This window comes from Diplotaxodon limnothrissa, linkage group LG9 (assembly GCF_057381915.1).
Source record: "Diplotaxodon limnothrissa isolate DT_005_m linkage group LG9, D_limnothrissa_male_GT1.1, whole genome shotgun sequence".
NCBI classification, from domain to species: Eukaryota; Metazoa; Chordata; class Actinopteri; order Cichliformes; family Cichlidae; genus Diplotaxodon; species Diplotaxodon limnothrissa.
This window is the reverse complement of record NC_140604.1, coordinates 6,569,805-6,583,350: the sequence shown is the minus strand read 5'-3', so window position 1 is coordinate 6,583,350 and position 13,546 is coordinate 6,569,805. Positions and strand designations below refer to the sequence as shown.

The 13,546-nt window shown below is 40.9% G+C and overlaps 1 protein-coding gene and 1 pseudogene across 1 annotated transcript; one reads left to right on the top strand and one right to left on the bottom strand.

Moving 5' to 3' along the window:
- The first annotated feature begins 1,309 nt into the window (after positions 1–1,309).
- LOC146625044 (uncharacterized) lies at positions 1,310–3,459 on the top strand. Its single transcript, XM_085363254.1, has 5 exons — positions 1,310–1,639; positions 1,763–1,863; positions 2,268–2,445; positions 2,496–2,867; positions 3,132–3,459. Exons 1-5 carry the CDS (start codon positions 1,310–1,312, stop codon positions 3,444–3,446), a joined length of 1,296 nt encoding a protein of 431 aa, XP_085219380.1. The 3' UTR covers positions 3,447–3,459.
- A 151-nt stretch (positions 3,460–3,610) lies between these two features.
- On the bottom strand, positions 3,611–6,192 carry LOC146625043 (uncharacterized; annotated as a pseudogene).
- Positions 6,193–13,546: the final 7,354 nt, after the last annotated feature.

The following is a 13,546-nucleotide window of genomic DNA, read 5'->3' as shown; positions in this document are numbered from 1 at the left end:
GTACACAAATATATATAGTATGTAATGAATGTAATCAGGCATTAAAACAATGTCACAAATGCAATCTCTGCAAATATCTGTCTAATATTTAGAAATATTAGAAATAAAAATGCATGTTTATAGTGTCTCATTCTAGAATATATCCAAAAACATTTTCTTAATTTATATGAAATGGACAGACCAGTTCGAGATCTTTTCTTAATTTTTACGTTGTTTTTGAGTAGACGTGCTATTAAAATGCTATGGAAACACTGGTGACTTATCACAACCAAGAACCCAGGTTTTTTGGTTTGTTTTTCACACTATTTTTTTATGTATATTTTTAAAGTAAAATGGTGGTAGGATGTGTTACATGGTACAAAAAAAAGTTCTACATGTGCTGTCTTTCTCAGTATATGTTATGGTCCTAGGTCATTGACCCAGCATTTTGAGTTTTGTTGTGGAGTCAAGATTCTTTCTTTTGCACAAGGGGTTGTATTTAAATTCAAGTTCTGTGCAGTTTAATCTTGAGTTTTGCTTTTTGTAATGAGTTTGTTATCTATATTTCTGATTCTAGTTTTGTCTCCAAGTTCCATCTCTGTGTCTTGTCTTCAGCGTATCCTGTGGAAGTTACTCTGTTGCATTTTGAGAGTCCTTTCTCTTGTGTGTGTTATGTTCAGTTTTGCCTCTCCTTTCTTGTTACTCCTGATTTCTCGATGCTGTGCTCCCAGCTGTCTCCACTTCTCTAATCACCATCTTGTGTGTATGTTCGTGTGTGTTCCTGACTCATGTTTTGTTAAGTTCGCAAGTCTTCAGCAAAAAAGCTGTTTTGACTTTTACCTCGTACGTTCGCAGTCCTGCACTTGGGTTCTACTTTGCCTGCCAGACCATAAAACCTGACAATATTAAGTAAATTATTTTTTAAAAATCATCTATGGATAGATGAAAGTTGTTTTTTTTTTATATGATGTAATATGATACTCTTAGTAAACACACAAAATACATATATACTACTGTTCTCAGCTATTCACACAGTATCATATCCTCGCCCTGGTTTGGGTTGCTTTGATTCATATAGCTGTCATAGTTTTCTAATTTTTTTGACCCAAAGAGCAGCCTGCAACCATTAGAAGACTTTAAAGGTTTATTTACAAGTGAGTGTTAAGCAGCAAGATCACCACTGATGAACGTCTTTAGAGGAGGAGACAGACTGTCAGGTATGGCTACTGCCACTATACTTGCTGCAATTAGCAAATAGTTGGGTTGCGGTCACGTGGTTCTGATGACGTGCGGAGGCAGCGCGATTTTTGAGTGGAGGGCGGAAGTAAACATGGAGGACACTGTGGAGAGTCAGGAGAGCAGCTATTGTGCAACTTTAGACCCCGTTTCTCGGGAGAGATATAAACAGATAGTTAAAAAATATATCGGACGTGATCCGTATTCTTTGAAAATGTCCGAATACACCACAGAAGTAAAGGATTTGCCTACTATCGAGGCTGTGGATATCACCAACTACTTGGTCCTCCAGACTTCTTACTACACTAGGCAGCAAATGAAAGCTTTCAAGAGTCTGGAGGCGTACAATTTTTTTGTCAGCGGGTGGGTCCACAACCTTGGAACAAAACGTCTCCGTGATGGATACAGTTTGGTGTTTGCAAGGGTGAGTGTTTGTTCTTATATTGCTTTATCTTAAACACGCTAACAGTTAGCGGTAGCGGCTTTAACGTCAACAAACATGCCACATCCTTAGGACTTCGTTAGAGTGACAGTTGTTTGTTTCAAGGTAAACCATTCTCAGCGGTCTAACGAGACACCTCTGAAGACTTGGGTAATTGCAAAGGAGGATGGAGAAGTGATTGCAGCTCATTGCAATTGTATGGCAGGGTTAGTAGCCTAATTAAGTAGGATGTTATTGCAATGAGAACACACACATACACACACACACACATATACGCATAGGGCACTGCTAGCATTTTGCAGGTGTACTTCAGTAGTAGTGGGGAGAGAGTGTTTTCTTTTAGCTAAGAATTCATCAGCTAAGAATTTGTGTTATTGCCTTAGATCCCTCATGACACTCAGATGCATTTTTCAGATAGAGGGTAGAACTATTCAGTCATGTCATCACTTAGATAATGATTTCTCTATAGGCTGTTGAGAAAGAGTTAATGAATAAACATGTTACTTCAAATAAAGTGCCATTGCACATTAGTATTAGTAAGCTATGCATCATCAAAATGTACTGTAAATATTGCATTTCATGTTAAAAAGATTATGTGCTCTATTTCCAGACTATCAGAATCATGCTCGCACGTTGGAGCTGTTCTTTTTGCAGTTGAAGCTGGGGTGAAAATGAGAGCGACATGCACATCAGAGCAGTGCAAGTGGCTGATGCCATCTCATGTTAAAAAGGTAAGCCAAAAAGCAAAATGTAGGATAAAGAATGTTATATTGGGACTTCATGTGACAGTAGGATAAAATATCTTCCCCTATACTGCTACCTTGTCGTGGTGGGGAAGCTTGAGTGCCTCAATGACCCTGTAGGCTATACCGGCGGGGGCTTCAAGCTCCTGGTAGATCTAATCAAGCCGGGCAGGTTGCAGGTGAGGGGTAATGGCATATTGTATAATACATCACTTTACTGTTTTACACATCCAATACTAAGTAATAATTTCCTTTTCATGTTTGGCATGTGTACTGTTTATAGTTATGGATGCAAACATGAAGCACAAGCCAGAGGAGCATATGAGAAGCTTATGAGCCAGGAGCATGCAGGCTTCTCATGTATGGACAGCGGTCTCTGGCTGAACCCCAAGTGGCCATACATGGGGTCCTCCCCTGATGGGATAGTCACTTGTGACTGTCATGGAACTGGCATCTGCGAGATTAAGGTATTGACTCTGTTGTAGTCAAGGCCATAGGTGTGACATCTTTCCATAAGAATCAGTGAACTGAGTAAAAATGCAGGAAATACCTTTTCTAATTTCTAATCTATTGTTCAATTAAGATAAGATGAGGCTTTATTGTCTGTGTCAAATAGACATTTGTTTTGGGCAATGAGAGATTATGATAACACAGACCACACCCATCATCTTTGCTTCTTCACTGTTTCATCAGATAAATCTTGATTGTTGTTCTCATCACTGTGATTTTAGTGCCCACACTCTCAGAAAGATGCGGTCAACCTGCGCATGCGTGCTGGGGAGAAGGGCTTCTGCCTCATCAGTGACGGGGATAATGTCAGACTGGACCCAACTCATGACTACTATTACCAAATTCAGGCACAGCTTCACATTGCAAATGCAGAGTACTGTGACTTTGTTGTGTGGAACCGCAATGACATATTTGTTGAAAGGATTTTGCCTGACCTTGAGTTTTGGGATGATGCGATTCCTAAAGTTGAGTGTTTTTTTAGAAACAGTATACTCCCAGAAATACTGGGACAGCAAGTTACAAACATACATGTGTAATGTGATAAAAGGACGACAACATAATGACATTTTGAATATTGTTATGACCTGATGGTAGTCATTATGAGTTCTGGCTATTGTATTTGCTCTGACGTAGCATTAGAGCACAAATTGTCATTTAATTTTATTGTACATTTAATTGTGTCATTTAAGTGTTGTGTAACACTACACAATGATTAAATGCTATTGAGGCAGCATAATAATACATTGGTGGTTTATTTACAAGATTAGACTTTTAAACAAATAAACAAAATAGATTGCAATCCATCTCACAGTATAATACTGTACAAACTGCCAGCACAATATGACAGTTGGAGAAAAATATTTCATTTGAAAACATTTACAGACTAATCAGGAGTCAGGACTTAGGTACTACTATTACTCTACCCTGTTCTACTTATCACCAGAGCCAAGCAGCAGATACTGGACACTACTCTTCCTCTCCACCCCCTTCTGTGAGCCGTGACAGTGACAAGACATTTAATTTTTTTTAACTGATTGATTACCACCCACCCCCCTTACTCCAGTGGGACAACAGACTCGGAGAGATTTGATAAGGCACAACAAATTACCCCAATCTTGTCGATCAATGCATGTGTCTCACCTGGCTTTGTGGACATGTTCTCTATTGGCATAGCCCTGCTCTGCAGAATTTGATATTTCCTCCTGACTAAACCTATGACTCGCTCAACATGGATACGCAAATTGGCTATTTTCCTTGTCTCTGCCACTTCATAGGCTGACAGCTGTTTTCTCCCTTTAGTGAATGCCGGTGTCTGTAGTGAAGCACAGTAAAACCCCACATTATCGCCAATATTGAACCCACGATCTGCAAGGACAATATCTCCAGGTAACAAGTTCTTTAGGAGGCCACTCTCTATTGTGATCTGCTTATCGCTAACTCTCCCTCCCCAGGCAGAAGATATGTAAGTGACGTAGCCTTGGGGGGCAACACCAATCAAAAATTTTACAGTGTGATAGTGCTTGTAGTTGGACCAAGTTTGAGCTTGTGCAAGAAGATTAGATGGTCTCTCAATAAAGACTTCAAAGCAATCAACAATCACAGCCACTTTACATCCAAATGCCTGTCTGAAACTCAGTGGCATCGTAGCTTGAAGAACATGTCGCTCTGGCCACTCAATTAGGAACTCTAACCTTTTATGAAGTATGTCAATTACTTTATGCCAAACTCTAGAAGCAGTGGACAGAGAAATATTGAACCTGAAAGCTAAATCTTTCAGGGGCAGATTTAGTCTCAGCCTCAGCAAAACTAGTATGAATTGTTCAAATTTGGACAACAAAGACATAGGTCCCGAGGTGATATAGGGCTCGCACAGTTCAAAAATCTGAATTAAAACTAAGAAGTTGGGGAGCCCTGTGTAGAACTTTGTCTTGTCTTAATTTTTTTCAAAAGCCTCCTGGCTGAACTGTGTGTCCAGAGCCTTGCTCCAAAGATCAACCAGCTCTGCTGTGTTCTGTCTCAAAACATCCTCCATCTTCTCGATGTCATCCATCGTCAGCTCTGTCTGGCATCCAGCATCCGCACAGCCTGCAATATAACAGTGGGGGAGCATAATCAGCATAATAGAGGCAACCTCAATTTTTACTCATTTTCACTGTAGGAGTTTTTTAGTGGGCTATTAGAATCTGGTGTAATGTGTTTAATTCACTATGTTAATTTAATGTAATTATTTTTTTTAATCAACAAAAAAACATGTTGCGTCTAAACAAAAAATATATTTATATGTTTCTCACCACAGAAACCTTACATTACGGATATCTTTACTTATCTGTGAAAGGAGACTGTCTGGAATCTGGCAATATAAGAACCATAGCAGTGTACAAAAACCTGTGGTGTGTGCCTGACGGTAATAAGTGCCACTTTTTCTTTTTTTCTGAATAAAATGGTATGGATTTACTCTGTGATTAAAAAATCACAAACATGTAATATGTAACTTGGACCATAATCATTACAGATAATGGCATCTTTTTCTCTTTGACATGATTCTTGTTTGTTTTACATCTCAGCACAATATCTTACCTGGATAAGTGAATGTCTCATTCACACTGAAGTCTTCTGGTTGTGGATTCTCAGCTGGAAGCTGCAGTTCGGGGTTCTCCACTGTCACTAGGCTCAAATCCGGGCTCTCAGCCGTCTGTTGCATATCCAAAATCGCCTCTGCACATCGATGCTGTTCTGCCTTAAGCTTCATTCTTTTCTCTCGTTTGAGAACTGATTCCGATCTGGGTTTTCGTTCGTAGCCGAGATTGACCGTCGGAGCCCAGTCCTCCGACTCTTCGTCATCCAAAGCACTTGGGCAGCCTATAGTCCCAATCAAGTCAATATTAGACTACTAACTTAAAAGCACTAAGTAAACGAGAATTTAACGACAACCTAATGCTAATAAGTTCGTTTGCAAACATAACATTACCTCTGACGAAGTGGTCGCTGCAGACACGGGCATTGGCAGACTCTGCTCCTCCCAACTGTAAACGTAAATTTAAAATCCATTTTTTCCTACATTTTTCGGTTAGAATTTTCCATTTTTCTCCTCTTCGTTGGGCTATTTTTGGTACCCTAAAATACCGTTTATCAGTTTCTCTGGTCGACCTACTGGAGCATCCGTAAACACAACAGGACATAGGCATTTTGCGTACTGTCTGTCTGTGATTTTGCGCTTATCTTTTTCACTTCCGACCGCCAGTCAAATTTCGCGCTTTACGTCGACGTCACGTCTACGTCAAATGAAACCTAGCTATTGCAGCAATTTAAGGAGTTTTAAGTCTAAGGAGTCTAATCTGACCATCCCAACTCGCCACGCGAAAGAACAAAACACTGTCCCACTGTCCCAATACCTGGCAGTAGTACGTTGTTTTTCAATTTGTTTTTGTTTTTTTTTTTGTTTGTTTTTTTTTTCAATTTGATTGTATTTGTAGCCAGTCTGGCAGAGCCAATAGTGATGGGTCGGTCGCGAACGAAATGGCTCTTAGAGCCGGTTCTTTGACGTGAACGACGCGAGCCGGCTCCTTATCGCGAGCCGTTTTTTTTTTCTTTCTTTCTCTCACCCTCTCTCTCGTACGGAGCCCCGCAGGGGACATGGGAGAAAAAAAAATTAAGACGGACTTTTGCGAGATCTCGCAAAACTAACTCGGGATCTCGCAAAGCTTTTGCGAGATCTCGCAAAACTTTTAGCTGCATTCTTCGGACGCTGGCTCGAAGCCGACCGGGAGGTCGAGGCACGATGTGCCGGGAAAGTGGTGTTCCTCCCGGCTGTAGTAGGTCTCGACCTCCCGTTAGCTTCGAGCTAACGGGAAGAATGCGGCTAAAACTTTTGCGAGATCTCGCAAAAGTTTTGCGAGATCCCGAGTTTGTTTTGTTTTATAACATGTATTTGAATAATATATTAATGCTTGTGTATAAATACACAAACAATACACATATGCTTTCATGCTTTCAATTGTGTAATTTAGGTGATCTAGGTAGCTCTGTTTTGGAAGTTCAGTTTATGCTAGAAATGTGTTTTGGAGTTTGTATGTGCTTTTTGGAGTTTGTACGTGTTTTGTCTCTAGGGGCCACTGCATATATTTATGTATAAACATATATAAATAAAACCACTTTTTTTTACATTAGTAATTCCTTTTGTGCATAATTTTATATTATTGTTAATAATAAATTAATTAAAACAACAAAACAACCTGAAGAGCCGGTTCGGAGCTGAAAGAGCCGGCTCTTTTTAGTGAGCCGAACCAAAAGAGCCGGTTCTCTAAAAAGAGCCGGAAATCCCATCACTAAGAGCCAACTGAATAAATTGGGAAAACAATAAAATAATTTTTGTGTAATTCCTTCATTTTATGGGAATTGCTGTTTCTTGTTTACTTCTAAAACTAAAGCCTCTTTTGTGCAAGGCCAATAAAGATATTCTTAATCCTGGCAAGAGGGCCACACAGCTTCTCCAGTGATGATGGAAAAGAAACCTGCAACTATCACATTCTCCTTAAATGCTTCCCTTGCTTCTTAGATAGGTGATAGTCCGATTTTGTTGGAAACATCATCTATTACAATTAGTGTAGATTTCACATGCCAGTTTATCCAACACTAATTCCCCCAGCAGCTTAAACACAGTTACATGCACTTACACATATAACTGCATACAACAGTGGCAACTGTCTATGAGTACCTCCAGAAAGATAGCATCTATATTTGAGGATGACAAACTAGACAAAAATCTGAACTTTGGGTAAAATGGATTAGTTGTTGACCAGAGTAAAAAATATTCATGACTGGCACAGACAAAAGTGGAAATTTTATGGTTGTGATTTAGGGTTTTTTGCTTTCGCTGGCACTAGATACCTCACAGTCACTCCTGTATAACTGCGAGTTACCCAGAAGTGGCATTCTTCATTGGAATGAAGGAAAGCACTCGTTTGTCAGAAGTTCTTTAGTTGGTGTTAAGCAGTGGAACTGGATGCAGCCTCTCTGTTGTTCTGCTCTGGTCCATCACTCAACCTTCAACAACCTCATTAAATCTGACAGAACATGAGCTCAGCCTGTGAGGGCAGGAAGAGAAGGACTGGATCATGAGATATATAAATAAAGTTTGACAATGACCCAGTAACCTCCTCTGCGTTCATAGCAGCAGACTGATTGCCATGGATTTTTTTGCGTTCCTAAATGATAGTGTTCCACTAGGCACTAAAATTTCTCAATATCTCATTTGTTTGTTCTTTTTACCTTTTATTTTACATATGTGTATAATTCTGCTAATACAAAAGGTCTCCTTCATCAGTCCTTGTAACTGATTATTTTGAGAGGAATGTTGTTTTTTTTCTGTTTGCTTGTTTGTTAAACCACTTAACACTGACCCATGAGCCATTCAAGCATAAAAAGGCACTAAACTGAATGACTAAAACAGTGCTGAGTCTATAAAGTTGCTAAACAATCAGCTTAGTAATTAACCCGTTTTAAATTGTATCTTTAGGCACTTTGTGACTTGCAGCCTGTCAGAAAAAAAAGTTTTTCTTTAGCCTTGTTGGCTAACCAGAAAGAACAGAGGATTCCGACACAATCCTACAATACCGTGGAGTGATGACGGAACCTCTGCTCTTCCTTTTGGCCTAAACACCAAGGCCAACTATAATGATAATCACCATGCAGGAAAAAGCAATTCAGTGGACATGAATGAGTGAATGAATGCTATTTAGCAGCTCTATCTTAGACAAAGTTGACCTCAGCTAGGTTAACAGCAATATCACTTACATAGTAGTGATGGGTCGTTCGCAAACAAAATGGCTCTTAGAGCCGGTTCTTTGAAGTGAACGACGCAAGCCGACTCCTTATCGCGAGCCGTCACGTGTTTTTTTTTTTTCTTTCTCTCACCCTCTCTCTCGCACTTTTTTTCCCGCTTCACTCTGCACGCCAGCCTTGTGCTTTATGCCGGGCAGAGGGGGGAGGGGCGGTAGTTACACTCAGTAGCACACGAACAGAGCCAGAGGGAGAGAGAGAGAAAGAGAGCCAGGGACTACAACGTCACATTAGAAATGTATAGTAATCATCCACAACTATTTTCGGTTGCAGATGATAAAGGATTTAGAAAGTTTATTCATGCGGGCCCATATGACAGAGAATGTGCATCTTCTTTGTGTTTTCATATTATAATTTATATTTAATTGTGTTGTGATTTGCAGTGTTTTGTGTTGTTTTCACTTTAAATTTGTAAAAGGAAAAAGCTGAAAATTTAAATAGTATGTATTATATGATTTATTTATTACATTTTATGTGGAGTGAATAATTAAAAGTATATTTATGGTGGCCCCTAGAGACAAAGCACATACAAACTTCAAATCACGTACAAACTCTGAAGCATGTACAAACTCCAAAACACGTAAAAACATTTACAAACTCCGAAGCACGTACAAACTCTGAAGCACGTAGAAACTCCGAAGCACGTAAAAACTCCGAAGCACATAAAAACTCAAAACACGTACAAAAGACAACAGAAGTGCTCCAGGATGCTGGGCGCAGTGTTGAGCTTTTGTTATCTTGTGGCTACACAAGCCAGCAAGTTCCAACGACCAGATTTGGTGTGTGGTAGTAACAGGTAAATGAACTTTTTTTAAAATTATTTGAATAGTGCCGGTGTATAAATACACAAACAATACACACATGCTTTCAGTTGTATAATTTAAGTGATCTAGTAGCTCTGCTTTGGAAGTTCAGTTCATGCTAGAAATGTGTTTTGGAGTTTGTACGTGTTTTGTCTCTAAGGGGCCACTGCATATATTTATATATAAATATATATAAATAAAACCACTTTTTTTGCGTTATTAATTCCTTTTGTGCATAATTTTATATTATTGTTAATAATAAATTAATTAAAGCAACAAAACAACCTGAAGAGCCAGTTCGGAGCCGAAAGAGCCGGCTTTTTTTAGTGAGCCGAACCGAAAGAGCCGGATCTCTAAAAAGAGCCGGAAATCCCATCACTATTACATAGGTTAATGTTGGATAGTGACTTATTTACGATATGGCTTGGGTTTTCCCCCTCTGTTTGTTTTTATTATTTTTTTAAGCAGTTCATGGACATTTAATGAATATTTAAGTGTTATTATATTAACATTAACCTCTCACACTAACCTGCTCACCTGATGAAGATCCTGGAGCGGCTGGTCCTCGCTCAGCTTTGGCGCCTGGTGAGCTCATCACTGGACCCACTTCAGTTTGCCTACCAGCCTGGCATTGGAGCGGATGATGCCATCTTTCACCTCGTGCATCGTTCCCTCGCTCACCTGGAGACTGCTGGGAGCACTGTGAGAATTATGTTCTTTGATTTCTCCAGTGCCTTTAACCCTTGAGCATCCCTCAAAATTTACACCCATCCTTTGCCCTTCGTACCCAAAATGGTCCCCTGACAAAAGGTGATATAGCAATATCATATATGAATTTTTTTTCTGATTTTTTTCACATCAGATCTTTTAAACAACTTCAGACCTAACCACAGATATAAAGTTTTTCATTATTTTTTAAATATTTTTTAGGTTTTTATGGCTTTATTGTCATAAAAAACCCTGTTTTTTGGGGGTGAAAAACCCACAATATGCAATATTTTCAAAAAATGACTTGCAAATGGAAGTATTTGGCATGAAGTTATTACAGCCTTGAATAGGCAAATAATTCATAACAACATTGATTTGGATGCATTATTATTTTTGGAACAATGAAAATTTATTGTAAAAACAAACTGAACTAAGCCTAACAAACAAAACAACAAACTGAACAAAGATGTTATTTACATCTTGTAACATGAACCGCAAAGGATTTTGGAATGCACTTTGCAGACCGGTTCACCACATTTGCAGCAGCTCATTCGAATTCTCCTGCGCCTTTTGCACGATGTGCACTGGTTTCGTGTCATGGAACGCTGCTCCTCCTCCTCCTCCTCCTGCTGCCCCTGCTGCTCCTGTTGCTCCTCTTTCCCCTGGGCCTGTAAGACCAGGCTGGCTGCAAATGGTGTTCTGGGTAGCCGTGTTCTCGTCATCATTGTTGGGGTGATAAGGGCTCTGCCAACCTCGTCAATGAACAGACGCCGCCTGTAGCGCTTTCCTCTGTTCCACTCTGGTTCCACAGCGGTGAAGAGGATGAAAGCATTGTAGAGGCTAACATCGATCATGTGGTAGAGCAGACACATGGGCCACCTACGTGTCTGCCGACGGCAGGAGTAGGTGCCACAAACCTGCAAAACAAAAAGAAATTATCAGATGATATGTACAGATTTATCCAACCATAAGCAAGAGCTTCTTTCTGCCTGTGGGCATCAAACTAGACCCCCCCCCCCCCCCCATAACTATCAAAACTATCATAGTCTAAAATTATCATCTCATATCAAAACTGTCATAGTCACATTATCTGACTTTATCAGTTATAACAATGAGAAACAGTAAGCAATTTGGCATGAATGAATGACTTATAATTGTGCTTACCTGGTCCAGATGGTCCACAGCCCCTTTGCATTTGTTGTAGTCCAGGATGATCTGGGGCTTTTTCTTTCCAAAGTCCTGGACTTGAGGCTCCCTGTGCCTGGTGCTCAGCACAACAACATTTTTCCTTTTTTGGGGGACGTAAGATACGACAGCCCTGTTGCGGCTAAAGGCAAAGAGAGAGGACAGAACTTCTCTCTGTCGAATGTTCAGCAGCTGTGGGGGCAGCTCAGGTTTGTTCAACCGCAGCGTGCCCACCAGGGCCATCCTCCTCTTCCTCAGTTCCTCTGCAAGAGGAAATGAAGTGAAAAAATTGTCTGTGGTGACTGTGTGGCCCTGCAGCCCCTCTGTCAATTCAAGCACCACCCGCATGCCTTGGTTGATCTCTCTGCTCGCTGATGGAGACTTTCCTGTGTACACTTGAAGCCTCCAGGCATAGGAGGTCTGCACATCGCAGAGGGCCCAGATCTTTAGCCCATATTTAGCCGGTTTGGAGGGCATATACTGCTTGAATGAACAGCGGCCCTTAAAAGGGACCAGCTGTTCATCTACACATATATCCCTCCCTGGGTTAAAAAATTTGGGCAGGCGGTCGCTCCATTTGGTCCATAAATCCTTTATGGGAGTTAGCTTGTCCCCCCTGTAGCGACCTGGGCGAGAAAGTCGATCATCGAATCTGATTGCCAGATTAATTTGTGCAAATCTTTTCCTTGACATGGTGGCAGGAAAAAGAACACGCCCTGTCTCCCCATCCCACAGGCTTGTTGTTGTTTCATGTTGCGACCTGTACAGGCCAGCCAGGATCAGAAGCCCCATGTAGGCCCGCAGCTCCTCCTCATCTGTGTCTTTCCAGACTTTCACCGACCTCTTGCCCTGCAGGTTTGTAAAATGCAGGATTAACTGCATAATGTCCTCCGCAAAAAAAAGACTGAACGTGCTCACAGGGCTACTGATCCTTGCAATAGCATAGTGGGTTGGTCCTGGGGTCAAAATGGGAGGAGGAAAAAATGGCAGGACCTCTTCATGGGTGGGTTGCCACATGATTTCTCCATTTCTAGAGTTCCACTGATGGTCAGCCTCCAGTCCTGTCTCTTCTTCCTCCTCCTCCTCAGACAAGCTGCAAAGCTCCTCTGTGCCTGGCAAATATTCCTCCCCTTCTTCGCTGCCAGAAATATCTCCACTGCCTGTGCTATCTTTTTCGCTTTCTGAAGAGTGCAAAACTGCAGCAACAGCCTCCTCTAAACTCAGTGTGCGCTTCATGGTGTCTGTGCAGAAATGACCACTCAGACCAGGCTGCAAAGTATTCTCATAGACTTCAAAGGTGCACCTGCATAAACATACTATACCATGCATCCAATAAGAGAGAGGAGGCTCTCTCGTTCAAAAAAAAACATAAACACAGCCCCTTTGGCCTTTGATAATCTCTCTCCCTCTCTCTCTCTCTCTCACTCACTCACACTCACACATGCACACACACAGACACACACAATACCATTTTATGGTGGTTAGATGTTTTATTGTCATGCATTTTGCAAGGTAAGATAACCATGTCCTGCATTCAAAACCACTGAAAATGTCTATGGTGGTGCTGTGCCTAATATTGTGCTCATTGGATCCAAAACATATTTTTCCTTTATTTTGAAGGCAGAGGCTTAGATCCATTAGGTATTCACGAGAAAAAAATTATCACATGTCAGGATTACAGTATATCGAAAATATGTGATTATAATGGGAGTCAATGGGGCCCAAAATGGTACAAGGGCAAAGGGAGGGGGTAAATATGTGAATCTCCTTTACTATACACCACACCATAGAGGGGATCATTGAATTTAAAAAATAATCCTAAAATTCACATCCTGGGCAAGTATCATGCAACTGGTCTTTTAAAATGACTGATATATTTAAAATCGAAAATTACCATAAATGGTCCCGTTTTTTGCTAGGGTAACACGAGGGTTAACACCATTCTTCCCACGGTCCTGAAGGACAAGCTGGAGAACTCTGGAGTGGACAATCACCTCACTACATGGATTCTGGACTACCTCACTGACCGACCACAGTATGTGAGGACTCAGGGCTGTGTGTCGTACTGGGTAGTCGGCAGTACGGGGGCCCCACAGGGAACG